Raw genomic sequence first — 17739 nt, 5'->3', positions numbered from 1 at the left:
AAAGATTAAGACCATCATTAATTTCACACAAGCGAATTTGAGAATGTCAAGGCAGATATGTAGCTTCACCTGGGGAAACAGAAAACTCAGATTTATTTAGGACCTCTGTGTGCAGACACCTTCTCTACCCTTCAGCACATGGCCTCTGGGCCAGTCTCTCTGTGTTTCAGCTTCTTTATCAGAAAGATCATATTATCAGTACATACTAATAAATACATAGGAAATACCCAGTTGTGTCAGGGATATTTATTATTGGCCCAGGTCTCTCTGGTTTCGTAGTTAACTCAAGATGTTTGCCACGCCTGCTGAAGACCACAGTTTTATGACTGACTCCATGATGGCCTGTGTAGGTGATAGGGGAGGGAAAAGAACAATGCAGAAAGATGAGCTCAACCAGTTGTGAGCCTTCTGTGGCCTGGCTTATTGAAACAGGTTGGCACGTGCACAGACTGACCAGCTCACTATAGTAGGAAGCCCAGAATTAGCTTCAAACAAGTAAAATATTGGTGAGATGACATTTCAAGTCAATGGGGCAAAGATGGACTAGTGTATTGAGAGATCCAGCTTGTGGTCTGGATCTACACTTTGCACCACACTCTAGGATGGTTTTGAAATGGATCTAATACTTAATGTAAGGTTATACAACTATACAAGTACTAGAACCAAATTTGGGACAATTCTTTTATAACTTCCAAGTAAGAAGAAAGCCACTGAACAAAATTTAAAAACTTCTGTTTTACCATAAGCAAAGTCAAAAGAAGAAAAAAAGGAAACGAAAAAATATTTGCAGCTTCTGTTATAGACCATCAGTCTCCTTAATGTATAAGAGAGGGACTAACAACATTGTAGAAAAAATGGAGATCAAAATATGAAAACAGAGCGTGGAAAAGAAAATACATATGGCATTTCATTATTTGAAGATACTTAGCCTCATTCATTATAAGAGAAATGCAAATTAAAAATTAAAAAATGAAACTCCAGTGAGCTGGAGTTTTTTTCTCCTACCAAATGGGCAAAAATTTGAAAGTTTGGTAACATACTCCATTGGCAAGAATGTGCAGAAATAGGATCTCTCAAGCATTGTTGGTAGAAATATAAATTGCTACAACTTCTCTGGAGGGCAATTTGGCAGAATTTATCAAAATTACAAAAGCATATGCCCATTGACATTTGAAACACTTCCACTTGGCATCATGAAATTCTCTTGGCATTCTGAGAAATAGAAAGTGTTCTACAAGATTATTCATTGCAACCTTGTTTTTACACTAGCAAGTGATTGGAAACAACATAAATGCCCAATCAGTAGAGGATTGCTTAAATGTAATATGCTGTACCTGTACTGTGGAGTACTGAGTGGCTGTTAAAAAGGGAGAAAAAGAAGGCAGAGGAGAGGGGGAGGGAAGGAAGGGAGGGTAGAAAGCAGCGACAAGAGGCTCTCATGCTGATGTGGAAAGATTCCCCCTTGTTGCATTGTTAGGTAAGGAAAGCAAGCTTATATACCTGGAGGGTGGAGATAAGAATGTACAATGTATTTGTGGTTTGAAAAAGTCATTTTTAATTCTCCAGAAGATTGATAAGTTGTAAGTTGTACCTGCTGGGGGGAGTGGGGGTTATCTGGACAGAGTGGGATGGTGGTAGAAGGCAGACTTTCACTGTATCTGTCCATTGTTAGACTTTTTGTTTGAAATATGCAGTTTTTTGTTCAACAACTTCACCAGTGCTTTTTGTTTTAATAACCAAAATAACATATATCAAAAGAGGGAAAAAAATTCAGAATTTTTTTTAAGCTACCTTTTCCTTAGATTAAATATAATACAAATTTAACTTAATGCTTTTTGTGTAATAGTGAGTTAGTAAGTAGTAATAATAAACAATTTTGTGGAGCTCTAGAAGCCCTTTGATATTCTGGTTATTATTTTGAAATACATTGCCTTTGAACTGAATAAAGTATTTCCTTTATTACATATATTTTAAGAAGCCTTAAAATTAGTTCCCATTTTGGTCCTTTGGCTATTGCCCAGCATGTATATTATGTAATACATTGTACATTACTCTCTTATGTATATATCATAAGCTATCTCAAGGCTGTCAACACATCATATCCCAAAATCTAATTCTGAGTTTCCTCATAACTTTCCTGTTTGCACTGTGCATGCAGGTTGTGGTCCCAGAAAGTCCTGCATGCATCCCCAATCGTCATAGGGAACCTGCAGCCAGTGGTCAGGCCTCTAACTTCAGTGGAGCCACTTTGCTCCGGCTTCCCGTGCTGAGTCCCGAATATCTATCCTTTTTCTTTTGCCACAGTGTCTTGATTACTGTGGCTTTGGAGTAACTTCTGAACTCGGAATGTGTGAGTCCTCCAACGTAGTTCTTTCCTGAGACTGTATTGACTCTTCTAGGCCCTGTGCATTTCTGTATGAACTTTAGGATCAGCATTTCAATTTCTGTAAAACATCCCACTGAGCCTATGACAGGGAGTGCATTAAATCTGTACATCAGTTTAGGGAGTATCACCATCTTAATATCAAGTCTTCCAGTCTATGAACATGGGACACAAATAAGCTCTTTACATTAAAAATCAGTGTCAAAATGAAGACATTGTTCAGTCACCCAGTCCTAATGATTATGTGCCCAGTTGGCTTAACTGCTGTTACGCCTGGTGACTTGTCCATGACCCTGTTGGAAATCATATCTTGGAGTATCCTTCCTTCTCCTGCACCACCAGCCTTGATTAGCACCACTTCAGTGTACCGTGCTTATTACTACTCGTAAGTTCTGTTTGTGGGAAGAATGAGCATTTTGGGGCTGAATAACATTCAGAATTACTTACCAGAAGGTGTCTGATCTATTTATTGTTCCTCAAATTTTGCGACACGTTATGAGATGTTCTCGAATGCAGGGACTAAAGTTTGCCCCTACCTCTGCAGGTGTTCTGCTTTGAGGATAGTGGTACAGTATGTGCTAGCTTTTACTTCTTAGGCTTTGATTGGAATAGTTTGATTTTGCAGGTGTGAAAGGCTCAGTTTTGTCCCAGTATTTTAAAAAGTTTTGTATGGCGTGACATTAAATGCAGAGGAAGAGATTTTGATTGCATGCAAATACACTGTCATCCATGAAATACAAAAATGTATCTTTTCTGTTGAAGACAGACATTGCCTATTTTATGTTTTTGTTAGCATGTATTTAATTAGCATGTATTTAATTTAATCTTATCCGTTCATGTATAAAACAAAATTATAAAAATATGTATACATGTATTATACATAAAATATATGAGCAGTATATATAGTATAAATAAAAATATATATGTGTGTATATGTAAAACATATATGTATGAAATGGTCCTTAATACCTTATAAAATATCAACTAACACACCACATCTTTCTTGTTTTAGTCTATATTTTTAAATAGAAAGAAGCCTCTCACCTTTTTAAATTTTCCCTCCCCCACCCCTTTCACTTGCTTCACCATTAGTCTCCTGATTGTTAGCTTCCACATGCTATTTAGGTACTAAGAGATGCTGGTTTATTTTTGTCCAAGGTACACCCTTTCCAAACACAAAATACTCTGTTTTCGATGTCATCTCTTCAAGACTTTCACCGAAGAGGAGGATTCATTGCTTTATATTGTCTTGTATTTAAGTATGCGTTGCAGATCGAAGTTGGTGGCTTTTGGCAATTCTGATTTCCTCGCTTCATCAGGATTGTCTTTGATGATTCTTAATGCCTGGCTTTTTCCACAAAGAAAAAACATAGGTGGAACCAAAGGGTGGGCAGTCCTAGTAACAGCACCAACTAAGTACGGCGGGAGCGGTTTGTTTTCACTCCCTGGTGTCAGTAAACACTAGTGAGTTGAGGGGGTGTCATGGAAAACAAATGGGAGATCTGCAGAATTAAGAGAGTGATTTGGAACAGTTCACTCAGCTAGTTGGGGAATTCAAAAAATGGCCCTCTTCCTTTTAATTATCACAAAAGTGGACATTTGTTTCATCCAGCCTCAGATGTTTTCCTGTTACTTTTGTTAACATGATGTTATTATTCCAAGGATATTGATATAATTAAGAGACTCTCCAGCCTCACCCTTTTCCTAGAATGTGCCTAGTATCTTTGATATACTTACATGTAAGGATGGAGGTCTTAACCTTTGATAGTCAGCTCATCTCCTGATGCTCCCTTCCTTCTCTGCAAAATCTCTCACTGTCTCTGCCTCTAGGAGTAGTGTGATATCCTTGAAATAGCCAGCCAGTGACAAGCACAGAGGACACATGAGATGCTTATTCATTTTTTACTTAGTACGGTGATTATTAACAGTAGGGATTTTAGGAAAAGCAAGTTTGGTAATTCAGTAGTGACATGAAAGAAATAAGCCGTATATGCATATTTTCACAAACGTAAGGTATATTTAGTCTAAGTTCTAAGAGATACTGGACATAAAGTTTGACAGAACCCTAGCCAAAGGCAAAGCTTAAAATGGCTGAAAAAATTTCTGTTCTGGTGGTTCTTCTTATTTTTAAGTGTTTGTTGTTGTTATAAATTTTTTAATGGAAATAATACATAATTAAAGTATATTTGGAAAATAGAAGTGGGCATTGCTATATAGTTGCGTTAACATTTTGCTGTGTTTCTTTCTGGTATAGCAACAGGGGGACTGGTCTGATTTAATCTTCCTAACTCTGTATAGTTGGGCACGTGCATCTCAGGACAGACTGCCTGAGAATAGAAGGGACTTAGCCTAAGCTTTTCCAGGGGAATATCTTGGATCCAGTTACAGGACTATTCCCACAATGCAGGATGCCCATTCACAAGGAAAAATATTTGCATTTCCGCTTCATCTGGATGCCTGTAGGAAAGGTCGCCCTGTCCACAGCTCTGCATCTGCGGAGTGCTGTTCCTAGAGCCGCTGTTGTGAGCTCCGCCGTGCTTTCCTGATACTCCTCCGTTCTCTCTTCATGAGTGAAGAGATGACGTGTTCACTGGGTCTCTAGATTTCTAATGTCCTTTGTTGCCTTTCCTTTGTGTGATAGTGTAGCTACTATAAAATTGTTGCGTTATAACCGTTTCTGCGTTCATCACCAATGTTCTTGGAGCGCATCCTGCAAAGTCAGCATCGCAGTTGAATACTACACACAAATGCAATCCTACTTAGAAGTGTTGGGGCAGCACAGAGCCTCGGGAAGCTTCCGGGTAGGACCTTTCATCGTCTGGTGTGCATTGTGAGATGCGTTTGCTAACTACCATTTTCTTACTTTATTGGTCACAGAACCTTCACTTCAAACAACATCCTGCAGAAACTTTGTTCTTCGGCAGTACCCTCCAGAAATGCGATGATCCTATTGCTTGGTTTTTCTTTTGGCATTTAATTGTGCTCTGTGGGAAATTTGAGGCCAGCCTGATTTTTTGTTTCTAGTTCAGTGCATCCCCTCTCCCCAGCCAACCTGCTTGCATTTGCGGTGCCCTCTTTAGTACTGTTCTAACAAAGACAAAAGAAAGCAGCTGTGTATGTGCTCAGAAAGGGTCTGGGTGTGCAGTGTCTGATGCAGAGACTCACAGAGGGCTGAAGGAGCCGATGGAAGAACTTGCTTCAAGAGCAGAGCCCTGTTCCCTCTTATCCGGGCATTTCAGGCCTTGCCTTTCCGAGTTGGTAGGAGAACAGTGCGGAGAGGAGCCTACGCCTGTTTTCAGGGCTGTTTGGCATACAGAATACGGGGCCTCCATTCTGTCTTTCAGTCCCTCATGCTTAGAAACCTGCGCCAACGTGGAAAGCTCACCGGCACTCAGCACACTGCTGCTTTTCTATCTCCAGACTGTTCTAGAGCTCACTGGACAGAACGTAACAGCCAGAGCTGCTCTGTCGCCTCAGTGTTCTAAACTCGGTGAGGCCACAGTGCTTCCCTCCGCACCACTCCTCCCTGGTGACAGGTGTGTTCTTAGGGTTAAGGAGACTCCTTCGGTGCCCTCAAGTGGCACCAGGATAATCTGATAGTAAAATCGTCGAACCTGGGATTTTGAGCTTCGGGTTCCACATAGAATTGGATCACTGAGGTAAAAGATCAACCTAAAAATTAGCACCAGGGTTCGCAGAAACTACCAGCGTCGTGGGACTGCTGTGTTACCCAAGTGGGAATCACTGTACTCGCATGGCCCTCGACTGGGGCTGACGCACAGGAAGGCCTCCATCGCTGTGGCTGCTAGCGTCGTCTGTGGTCTCACGGCGCCGACTCGGCCTGTTTGATTGACTTCTCTTTCTTACCCGGTAGGTCAAACTGTGCTGAAAACATCCGCAAGCACATTTTACACACGGGCAAACATGAAGGAGTCAAGATGTACAACTGCCCCAAGTGTGACTACGGAACCAACGTGCCTGTGGAGTTCCGCAACCACCTGAAGGAGCAGCATCCCGACATCGAGAACCCTGACCTGGCTTACTTGCATGCTGGTAAGGGCTAACACTGTTCCCAAAGGTGTAGTTTATTCACCCGAGCGTCGGGGTGCTAGTTGTCCGTTACTGTCACTGACTTTGACACACGTGAGAGCATCTGCTTCCAGACTTCTAAAAAAGCACATTCCGGGCTTATCCCACTCGGCTGTGAAAACAGGTCTTTTCTGTCGTGTGTCATCAAGAGCAACTATGACAAAATAATCCCCCCAGGATGATAAAGTTAGTAATAGCAAATAGTCCACGCTCGGTTGACTGAAACGATAGCAGTTTGAACTCCACGTTTTGACTAATTGGTGACCTTTTTAAATTTTTTTCAAAAAACGTTTGTGCTTTAAAATGTTACGCCCTGTCCCTGTGCATCATTGTCTTGGGATGAGTGCCTGGGAAGGGAGAGCGTGTGCCCCGGGAGGGTGAGTTGAGCAGCTCGGACAGCGAACCGTGATGTCACTCGTGTCCCAGAGATTAGGGGGGACTTGTCCGCAGTGTGAGGGGCACGGTGCTGACAGCAGAGGATGGCCGCTCAAATAGCCTCGCCTCCTCGGGTCGGAAGTCAGACCTCGCGCTCTGGAAGCCCCAGAGGTGCGGACAACGACAGGGTTCAGCAAGCCTCTCCCTGTGCATAGCCCAGCATGTTGTTTCATTAGCAAGCACGCCTTCCTCGATGTTGAATTCTTACTGTGCAGCAGTGGGGTGGGGTCGGTGACGAGCGTGAGGGCATGTTGGAGGAAGTGCTTATCCTGAGGGAGATTTAGAGAAAGTTCCAGAACGTAGGCCAAGCGGTACTATACTTCAGTAATGCCAATTGATACAGGGAATGCAGATGCTTTGGGATCAGTTAGAGCCACATGAAAACCCTCCTTCTTTGGGTACTGGCCCTGTGACCTCAGGCAAGCCAACCTCGTCACACCTCAGGTTCCTCCTCTGTAAATCTACATGGCAGTATCTGTTTGAGGGGTCCTTGTGAGCAGTGAAAAAGCCAATGGCCAAGCGCAATACTTTTTATGCCTGCCTAGCAGGAGCGATGCAGAAGGGCTGGGGGTCATGGTGGTGATGCTGGACGTGTGCCCACAGTGTTTGAAAGTCATGGGAACCCCCACCCAAAATGCAAATGTTATGGGAAACCCTACCCATTGCAAAATGCGTAAGTAATGTTTGCTCAGATAACATTTACATTAAAAGAAACGGAACTTAGTGAATGATTTGATTTAGAAAGATATTAACTATTAGTTATTAATACATTTGACAATGTCTGCATATAAGGTTATTACTTGGTTTATGCTGATGTGTCCTTTCAAATTTCTGTTTATGCTCATATGACTGGCTTTTTAAGCAATGGTGGAATGTCTGTACTTGTCATCTGTGTTGTATCCAGGGCTGTTTTTGAAAAACAAAAACACAGGTCGGTATTCCTTATGTGTTGGTGAGGTTGTTACCGAAATGCTTTGAATTGGACAGTTTATAGCTTTAGGCGCAAGAACAGGTAAAGTCAAATTGAGATATCTTCTGGCCGTCAGTTCCTATGGATTATTCCTTAAGATGAATCGTGACCATACAGAGGCCATACTGCCTGTGGAAGGAGGCACTTCAAGTAGCCGCCAAGCAAAATGATCTAAATTGATGCTGGGTCATCAGGAAAGTGCCGTTTTCCAGAGAGTCCTGCTGCACCTCCTTCTTAAGGTGCCTTCTGTGTCGGTGTCTTCTGCCTGTCCGTTGCACCAACTGGATATTACAGATGGGTTATTTCCCTAAAATAAAGGATTTGTAACTTTGAGATGAACGCCGAGGGAAGGAGGAGGAAACTAATCGCAGAGCATAGACACACATTCCTTTTGTCGCTCTGCACAGAAGGACAGACCGCTTGGCTCATACCGTCTGCACTAGCGATGCTGAGTGGCCCTGGAGAGATGTTTTGGGATAGTATTAGTATAAAACAAGTTTTAAGAAAAATTATTCTAGTTTCTTTGTGTATATGTGTAATGCTCATGTGCATAGAGTCCTGGTTTTCGGTTTATGTTTATCATTCTGTTTGAAACTATTTTCTGCGGAAGTCTCTGTAGCTAGCATTCCTCACACACCAAACCCAGGTGGTACACATGGGATGGCGGTGTCAGCTTCTCCCCGGGCATGGCAGTGGTGCTCTTTGGTAATATTTTTGCTTTGGTAAACTTAGCTCAGTTAAGAGAAAACTTTAAAAGGGTAACATTTTTTAGGCTATGACTGGCTTTTTAAATGTGTAATTGTAAATCATCTGCAGTACATTTGGGGCTATGGGAAAGGAGCCTTCCTCAATATACAGTAAGATACTGGATCAAGCTGTTGCTGTTCTTCATTCCGTATTGTTTGGTGGTGGAATGAGGGCACAGTTGATGAACCCATGCCGGGCAGTAGGGACTGGGGCGGGCCTGCAGCAGCATCCAGGTTCTGCAAGAGTGGCTCCTGGCCCAGAAAGGCGCCATCAGCTGTGTTCTGTGGTGTCCGCACTGCTCGTGTGCTGAGCATCTTATAGCCCAGCATTCAATGAAGCACATTTTGCAGTTCTTTTAATAAAAGGTTGAGTTCAAAACTACCCCAGAACAGACAAACTAAATCACTCCAGTCCTCATGTGGCTCTACCATGTATATCAAACATGCAAAAGACCACTAGAAGGGACACATTAACCAGCAGCCACAGAAAAGTGCCATTCGGGATATTTTCAATTTTAATTGAGATGATTTCTGGAAATTTATATGTTAAAGCAAGGTATCTTGTTTTTTGTTGGAAAACAGCTCCGCAGATAGAGGTTTTGCTGTGATTGTGTGCTTCCCCAGGTTGGGTACGTGAAGATGTACCTGCAGTCATGGAGGTAATGTACTTGAGCCAGAGTTCCCCAGAGACCAGGTCACATCCTGGTGCTCCACACTGTGAAGGTCGCAGACCTCTGTGCAGCTCAGAGCTTCCCATCCTCGTGCGCGCAGTCAGGAGCATTCTGTGCTTCTGTAGGCATGTAGGCGTGGCCTTCAGGGTAGGATAGATTTGAATGTCAGCCCCATTGCCTTGTTGAATGACTCCGGAACTGTTGTTTTAACTCTGTGGGTCTCGTGTCCCCTCTGCACGGTGGGGACAGTAAGGGCTGTTAGGACAGTGTTGTCCACCATCAGTACCAGGTAATGTGCTCTGTGCACAGTTACTCGTGGCCATACGGAGCATCCATGGTTGCCCATTGTTCTCCGTCTCCATCACTTCTGTGGGTAATTCATGGTCTTGCCTCTCAGTGATTTCCGGGAACTAAAAGAATGATTTTGGTATCATTTCTCATTTCATACTCCAGAGAATTAAAGGTTCTATGTGAGCTCTAATTTTTGTTATAGCTTTGTTGGAAAAACAGATAAAAGTGGTTATTTTTAAAATGAAAGTTGATTATTTAGAAATGTATTTGTTGATTTCCAGGCATTCGGGGATTTTTCTAGTTACCTTTTTGTTAACTATTGAAATGGTAATATAAAATGATTTCTAGCTTCTGTCTACTGTGCTTATAGGACATGATACTGAATTATTTCAGTCCTTTGAAATTTGTTTATGCTTTCTTCATGACCAGCATTTGGTTAGTTTTGGTAAATGTTTCAGATATACTAGAAAGGAACGTAAATAATGGTGCTGTTTGGTGTGTATTCTGTGTTCCGTACATATCACTTACACGGAGTTTTTTTTTTCACTGTGCTGTTCAGATTGTCTATATTCTTACATGTTTTTTATCTACCTCTATCAGCTGTGAAGAGGAGTGTAGTAAAGTTGCCCACTATGATTGTGGATTTGTTTTTTTTTTTTTTGGTTTTTTTAATTCTCTTACTTTTGGCTTTACATATTTTAAAGATCTATCCCTGGCTACTCTGAACTTTAAGATTATTTTATATACATACCCATCTATCCTTATAGTTATGAAATGTTCCTTTTTGTCTGTAGTAAGGCTTCTTGCCATCATTCCGTGTTTCATATTGGTGTAGCTTCATCAGCTTCTTTATAAGCTGCATTTGTTTTTTTAATCTGTGACAATTTCAATCTTTTACATGAAATAGTCTTTTACTTTGTATTTATACTTTATATAAATATATCGATACTTTCATCGTGGTCAAAAACTGAAACTACCCAAATGTCCATCAAGGAGATTGTATGAAAGGCTATGTGTTCACCGAGGGGGATGCTCTGCAGTAGTGAGGATGAACCAACCACAAAAAAGAAACTATAGATAAATATCAGTCATAGAGTTGGATGAACTAAAGCTTTTCTATACATGCTTTTTTTAAAAAAAAACATTATTTATTTGCTTCCTGTATGTCTAGAGAGATTCATTTAGGTCCACTCTAGATCCAATATGATGAAATTTTATAATCCTATTAATCCCCACAAAATTGACATCAAATTAAAAGTTGCCAGAATTCTGTCATTGTACATTATAATTTTTTTTCTATTTAGTGAAATCCATTTCACCCCACGAATGATCTTTATTTGACCTTTATATTAGCAGTTGCTTGTCTGCCATCTCTGTTACCGAAGAATTAGCTTGGCGTTCATTCGCTGCACCCTGAGCGGGAATGAAATACACTCCGTGTTTGCAATACCAGTGACCTTCAGTCAGTCTTGGGGGTTGGTTACGAACAGCACCTGAAAGAGGGGAGGATGAAGACCAAGAAGGCTGCGGAGAAGGTTGAGGGGAGCATGTATGGTTCTCGTGATTGTGCCAAAGAAGGAAACGGAGATGGTTTTCCTTCGTGAATTCCAGGTCCACACCAGGTCAGAGAGCATGCTTGCTTCTGACGTGGCGCTGGCTGCTGCTGGTGCGTGCCCACGCGGGACCGGGCGGCCGGGCCACTCCCTGTGCCGTGACTGTGACGTCCATTTAGTTCCTTTGCCTTTCCTCTGAGAAGCTGGGACTGCAGTGTTGGAAATGTGTCTGTGTTTTCTAAAGGTGATGATCAAGTGATGTTCTCTGTTTAGGAGAAATTAAGCATTAAGTGATGACATGATATTTTCTCTAATTCCTTCATTTTCTACTGTGGTAGAGTTTAAAAAAAACCATATTTAAATTGATATGATTTTCGTCAGTTCTTATATATTAAGACTTAAACATTTAAAAATGCACATTAGGTTACCTGTACGGTGTGATATAGTCTCTTCACAAAGTGGGATTTTTGTATTGTTCCATAAGATAATCATTTTTCTAATTCTTTAAAACATGTATTATTTAATTGCACTCCATAGCGTTTTCCTCTTACCCAGGTATAAGAGTAAGAATGTGAAAGTTTGATTCTTACCAAAACTCTGCATCCATTTTCTTTCCAGTGCTATCTAATCCAGTACCATTTAAACTGTAACTACACTTAACTGATTCCTTAATTCTCTGCAAGCACATCGCTGCATATTCAGGCAGATTGAATTCCATATTCCACCGTGGAGCCCCTTTGCTTCATCTATCACAGTTAAGATAAAACAGCTGTACCCTTTTGTATCTTAACCATTCCCTCTCATTCAGCAGAATATTCAAATTTCCTCATATAAAAGATTTTCTTCATCATTAATTAAAAACATTAGCGCTCTGATCTACAGAGCCCTGTAGAATGTAGTTTTCCCCAGATTGTGGGGCCTTCTATTTTTAACCCCGTTACTTTCAGCCCCTTTTGTTAGTTGGTGCTCTGACACATGTCATGACATTTTGTACAATAATTCATTTTATGAAGAGGTCCCAAAATCTCAGAAAATCCTGACAGTGTCTCATTGGTTCTCCTTACATAAACCAATTATCACTTCAACCTAAAAAGGAACGAAATTTTTTCTGACATGATTGCCTTTGGTAAATCCATGCTGACTCACTCCTATTAAATTGTACTTCTCCAAATGTATCATTAAGCTCATCCATAAGTATCATCTCAAATTTATTTCCTAATATAGATGTTAGACTAGCAGCTCTATAATTTTCAACCTCTACTCTCTCTCTTTGTAACCTTCAGACTGGATTCCTTGTTTTCCAGGCTCCTGGTATTTCACCACCGACAAAAGACTTCCTAAAATAATTAACAGTTCAACAATTCGATTCTTTACCCTCAGACATCACCCATGGGTTAATTTACTGTTTGTCTTAACTGCTACTGAATGTCTTTGTTCCCATCTAACTCCTCTCTGCATACTCTGGTGCCTTCTGTCCGGCACCGTGCTCCGTGTCCATCCCGGCGTGGCAGGTTCGAGTGACTGGCTTTTCTCTTTGCTCTTTCTCCCTCTCTCAGTCCTGTTGGATTTCCTAGGTTTAGGACTAACTACCCCATGTACTGTATAGCCAGTGGGGGAATAATGCCAAAGCAGGGGTTCTCATCGACCAGCTTTTTCTGGTCATAGACTTGCAATCCAGGACCAGTTCATTTGCTGGATGCTTATCAGTAAATGCAGCATTACTGAGAAGCAGATCCTCTCGACTCATCCCTGTTTCTCTTTTATTAAATAATATACTGAAATATGTTTTTTCAAAACCTTCTAAGTATACATTTTAAAATATTTTTAATTCAATCTGCTTAGGGAGAAATGTTCTAACTTCTCTTTGGTATGTCCAAAAATGTCTTTTTCCTGCTTATCACCGTGGAGCAGGGCTAAGGACATACATGCTTCTTTCCATCTGTGTGGTCCACGCTTCTGCCACCTGCTTCCCACGGCCCTCCTGCCATCGGGCAGTCCTGCTTGTTGGGGAGTGCGGTGTGTGTGGCACAGCTTCCTGCTTTAGGTGGTCGGTGCTGTTACTCTACCCAGTTGCATTGTGACCTCAGTTACAGAGAAACAAAGAGGAAGGGTAGCAAGAGTGTCTGTGCCAAACTTGTCACCAGGCCATTCCTTCAAGACAAAGCTCGTTGGTAGGTGTTACTCCCAACTTAATGCTTCTTTAAAAAAATGCGTCTTCAAAAGGCTGACTTGCCCACCGAGGCCATGTCACTGCAGGGCAGCCCGCTGCAATCCACGCCCGTTTGCCGTCCAGGAGTTTCCCGGTTACGTCATGCTGCATGCACAGGAGCTAAAAACAGAATCAGCCTCTGTGGGTTAATGAAATTGTTATCATGAAGCCCTAACATTTTGGAGTTTTAAGACTTCAGATCATCTGAAAACATGAGCTAGGAAGTAACGTATACTAAATAAAAAGAGCCACCAGGGTAAATGTTTTCACGTTGTACTTCTGCCACCTAGTACAGAGCCTGGCGGATGGCGTGGGTGTCAGGCGGGTGAACTGGGTCTTAGTGTCCTGACTCCATGGCTGTGGAGATGTGCGACTTTAAGCAAGTCACTCAGCCACTCTGCGTCTGTGTCCTCTACCTCAAGGCGCGTAACCCTGCTTAGCCTTTCTGTTGAACATTAGTTTAAATAATGCAGAGATTTTCTTTAAAAGAGGAAGATAGCGGGCTTCGTTATTGCCCTTTTAACGGTAGGAAGTTAGAAGGAAAAGACTGAAGTGATTTCTTTGCATTTATTTGAATTTGCTCCTAAGAGTAATGAATCTTATAACCATATATGTGTTAGTGGGTATCCATATATCAGCATGACAGTCCGAGCGTGTAGCTGAAGCCAGGGCTAGAGAAGGTCTTCATACAGCTTTTCTTCAGAGTAGAAACATCACTTTATTTATTGAATAATTTCTATTCTTTGTTATTTAGTATACTTTATATTTTTTAAAATGTTTTTATAAATGAATATGATGCTGAAAATAACATCCTTTCTAGTGTATATTTCAATGTCCTATAAAATCCTTAATGGCAGTCACGACATTTAAAATAAAATCAGAATCCACAATTAAAATATAGCTTTTGATAGTAACACCTCATACAGTTGACTGAAGATCATCTGAAATTCATGTAAATCCATTCAATTAATCATTTTTGATGGATCTCCGGCCCTCAGAGCACTCAGGCTCATTCCCTAGCTGTATGATCTTAGAAGTTTTAAAGTGAGGTTTAATTTTTTTTCTTCCAGAAAAAAACTCCATCCTCTTCTTTCTTGGGAGGCCTAGCTAAGTATAATTAGCCTGTGTAATTCAGAGCCACATTAAAACTTCCTTTGCGGCTTCTTTCCTTGCTGCCACGAGGTTATCCAGGCACATGGCAGTACGCTTACCTCATCGCCAAGCAAAATTATGATCTTATCTAGGCTAACATTCACAGCGTTCATGAACTGAATTCTGAAAGTTAAAATAGTTAAAGAGAAAAAAAAAGAAAACAAAATTGTGATCTTATCCCCCCTGACAACTTCATTTATCAAAATTTTAAGGGGAAAAAATTGTGGAAAGTTATAGTGTGTGCAGTATGATTTTATCAGGTAATTGATGTGGCTTTTATTTATTTATTTATTTATTTTAAGATTTTATTTATTTGCGAGCGAGAGAATGAGAGACAGAGAGCACGAGAGGGAAGAGGGCAGAGGGAGAAGCAGACTCCCTGCCGAGCAGGGAGCCCGATGCGGGACTCGATCCCGGGACTCCAGGATCATGACCTGAGCCGAAGGCAGTCGCTTAACCAACTGAGCCACCCAGGCGCCCGACGTGGCTTTTATTTTTATATAGACCTTTTATCAACTGTTTAATTCAATATAATTTATATATTTTAAAAATTTACACACCCTCACATTCATATCTTGACCCTGACTAATATGATATGAGAGAAACATGGTAGGCCTTGGCAGGTCTCACTGCTGATAGGGCAAAACAGTTACTGTTTCCTTTGAAACCCTTTATGGAAGAAGAATGGAACAGGTTCTTCAAATTATGAGGGAAGTTTAGGAATACTATTTAATTAGTATTGAAATTTAGTTCAGAAGATATAAAATGTATATTATCAATCATTTGCAAATGTATTTATTTCTGTTTTTATTGAGCAAAGATACCATCTAGCAGGTTTTCCTTGTTTTGAGTTTTTATTTTGAAATAATTTTAAGCTTACAGAAAAGTTGCAAAAATAGTGCAGAGTTCCCAAATATCCTTTGCCCAGCTTCCCTGAATGTGAGTGTCAGATATAACTGTGACAGGATTACCGAAACCAAAGACCATCTGCTAAGCCACATCCTTCCTTCACATCTCACCAGGTCTCCTTCCTGTCGTTTTTCTTTTTTCAGGGCTCAGCTCAGGGACTGACGTGCCCTCTGGTTCTTGTGTCTCTTCAGTCTTTCCTTGTCTCTCACAACCTTGATGCTTCTAACGAATAGGGATCAGTTATTCTGTAGAATGTTCCTTGTTTTCCAGTAGTCTCACGTTTACTCATGATTCAGTTAAGGTTCTTTAAGCATCTCCCAGAGAGACGAGCAACACGTCAGGGTATGTTATGGCAGACAATGTAAACTGGACCCGTTGAGTGAGGTGGTATCTTCATATTTCTCCACTACAGACCTACTATTTTCTCCTTTTTAATTAATACACATCTGTGGGGAGATACTTCCAGATTATGCAAATAGCCTGTTTCTTCTCAAGCATTTGCCCACTAATTTTGACATTCATTAGTGGATCTTGCCTACAATAGGATCTATGGAGTTTTAGCAGTAATACTCTCTTCCCCTGTTCCTTCTGTATTTAATTAGAATTCTTCTTTAAGGAATATCTGCCCCTTCACTCCCAATTATTTTTTTATTCAATTTATTTTTACCATTATGGGTTTATTGTACTCTGTGGTTTACAATTCAATATCATTTTTATTTCTTAGTCAAATTGCTCCAGCGTTGGCCATTGTGAGCTCCTTCTGACAAGCTTCCGTGTCCTTTGGGGTGCCCCCATCCTTTTATGACCATCTCTTTACTTTCTAGCACCACAGTGTCCTCCAGGCTCCTCTATCTGGTGGTTTGCCTGCCCTGATCCTGAAATCACTGTCTTCTTTAAGCATCTTTGGTTTCTTTTACTGGAGAAGGGTGTTTAGAAACCAAGATATGCACACTGTGTATACTCATTGCTTCTGTGCACCCTTGGCTTGTGGGCTTTCTCAGCAGACAGAAGTAGGAAATGTATGCGTGCATGCTAACCCCTGCTTTTCCATAAATACACAGTTTATCAATCCATCTAAAACATAAATTATTGGGGCACCTGGGTGGCTCAGTCCTTAAGCGTCTGCCTTCAGCTCAGGTCATGGTCCCAGGGTCCTGGAATCAAGCCCCACATCAGGCTCCCTGCTCTGCGGGGAGCCTACTTCTCCCTCTCCCACTTCCCCTGCTTATGTTCCCTCTCTCACTGTGTCTCTCTCTGTCAAATAAATAAATAAAATCTTTAAAACAAACAAACAAACAAACAAACAAACATAAATTATCTTAGACCTAAATACGAGAACTAAAACTATAACACCCCTAGAAGAAAAGATACTAACAGATCTTTGTGACCTTCGATTAGGCAATAGGTTTTTGGATATGACACCGAAAGAACAGGCAATAAAAGAAAGAAAATAAATTGGACTTTATCAAAATTAAAAACTTTTGTGGCTCAAATGACATCATCAAGAAGATGAAAGGAAAACCTATAAAATTGAAAAAAAATGAGGCATATCTATCTGATAAGGGGCTTCTATCTAGAATATATAAAGAACTCTTGAACTCATCAGTATCAAGGCAAATAACCTAATTTAAAAACAGGCAAAGGATCTGAATGGCCATTTTCCAAAGAGGATACATAAATGGCCAGTAAACACATGAAAAGATGTTCAACATCATTGTCAGGGAAATGCAGATCAGGACCACAAGGACATCTGTCATCCAGGTTGTTTACTCTCTTGGTAATTAAATAAACAGCTGCTGTTAACATTCACATATAGGTTTCTGCGTGAGTGTAAGGTTTCATCGATCTTAGGTAAATACCTGGAAATGAGATGCCTGGACAATACAGTATGTATATATTTAACTTGTAAAGACAACTGTCAGTCTGTTTGCCAGAGAGTCTATACGTCTGATGTTTCTACCAGCAGTGTATGAGATTCTAGTCGCTCTGCATCCTCACTAGCACTTAGGATTGTCGGGTTTTCTAAGTCATTCTAATAGGAGTTTAGTGGTCTTTAGTGGTTTTAATTTGTATTTGATCACTACTGATATTGATTGTCAGTGCTGGTTTGCCATCTGTTTATTTTCTTCGATGAAATGTCTTTTGAAATAGTTTGCCCCTTTTCTCGTTGGGCACTGAGTTCTAGGAGTTTTTTTTTTTTTTTTAAAGATTTATTTATTTATTTGAGAGAGAGAATGAGAGACAGAGAGCATGAGAGGGAGGAGGGTCAGAGGGAGAAGCAGACTCCCTGCCGAGCAGGGAGCCCGATGCGGGACTCGATCCCGGGACTCC

The 17739-nt window shown here is 40.9% G+C and overlaps 1 protein-coding gene across 1 annotated transcript in view; it reads left to right on the top strand.

The window, feature by feature from the left end:
• The window catches only part of ZNF407 (zinc finger protein 407), a 433444-nt gene that overhangs the window by 287331 nt on the left and 128374 nt on the right, over positions 1 to 17739 (top strand). The window contains exon 8 of the mRNA XM_034996028.1: positions 6258 to 6436. Within this exon, the coding sequence (XP_034851919.1) occupies positions 6258 to 6436 (179 nt within the window). The remainder of the gene's footprint in view (positions 1 to 6257; positions 6437 to 17739) is intronic.

This window comes from Mirounga leonina, unplaced genomic scaffold (assembly GCF_011800145.1).
Source record: "Mirounga leonina isolate KUSES-001 unplaced genomic scaffold, KU_Mleo_1.0 Mir_93, whole genome shotgun sequence".
NCBI classification, from domain to species: Eukaryota; Metazoa; Chordata; class Mammalia; order Carnivora; family Phocidae; genus Mirounga; species Mirounga leonina.
This window is presented reverse-complemented; position numbering and strand designations above follow the sequence as displayed.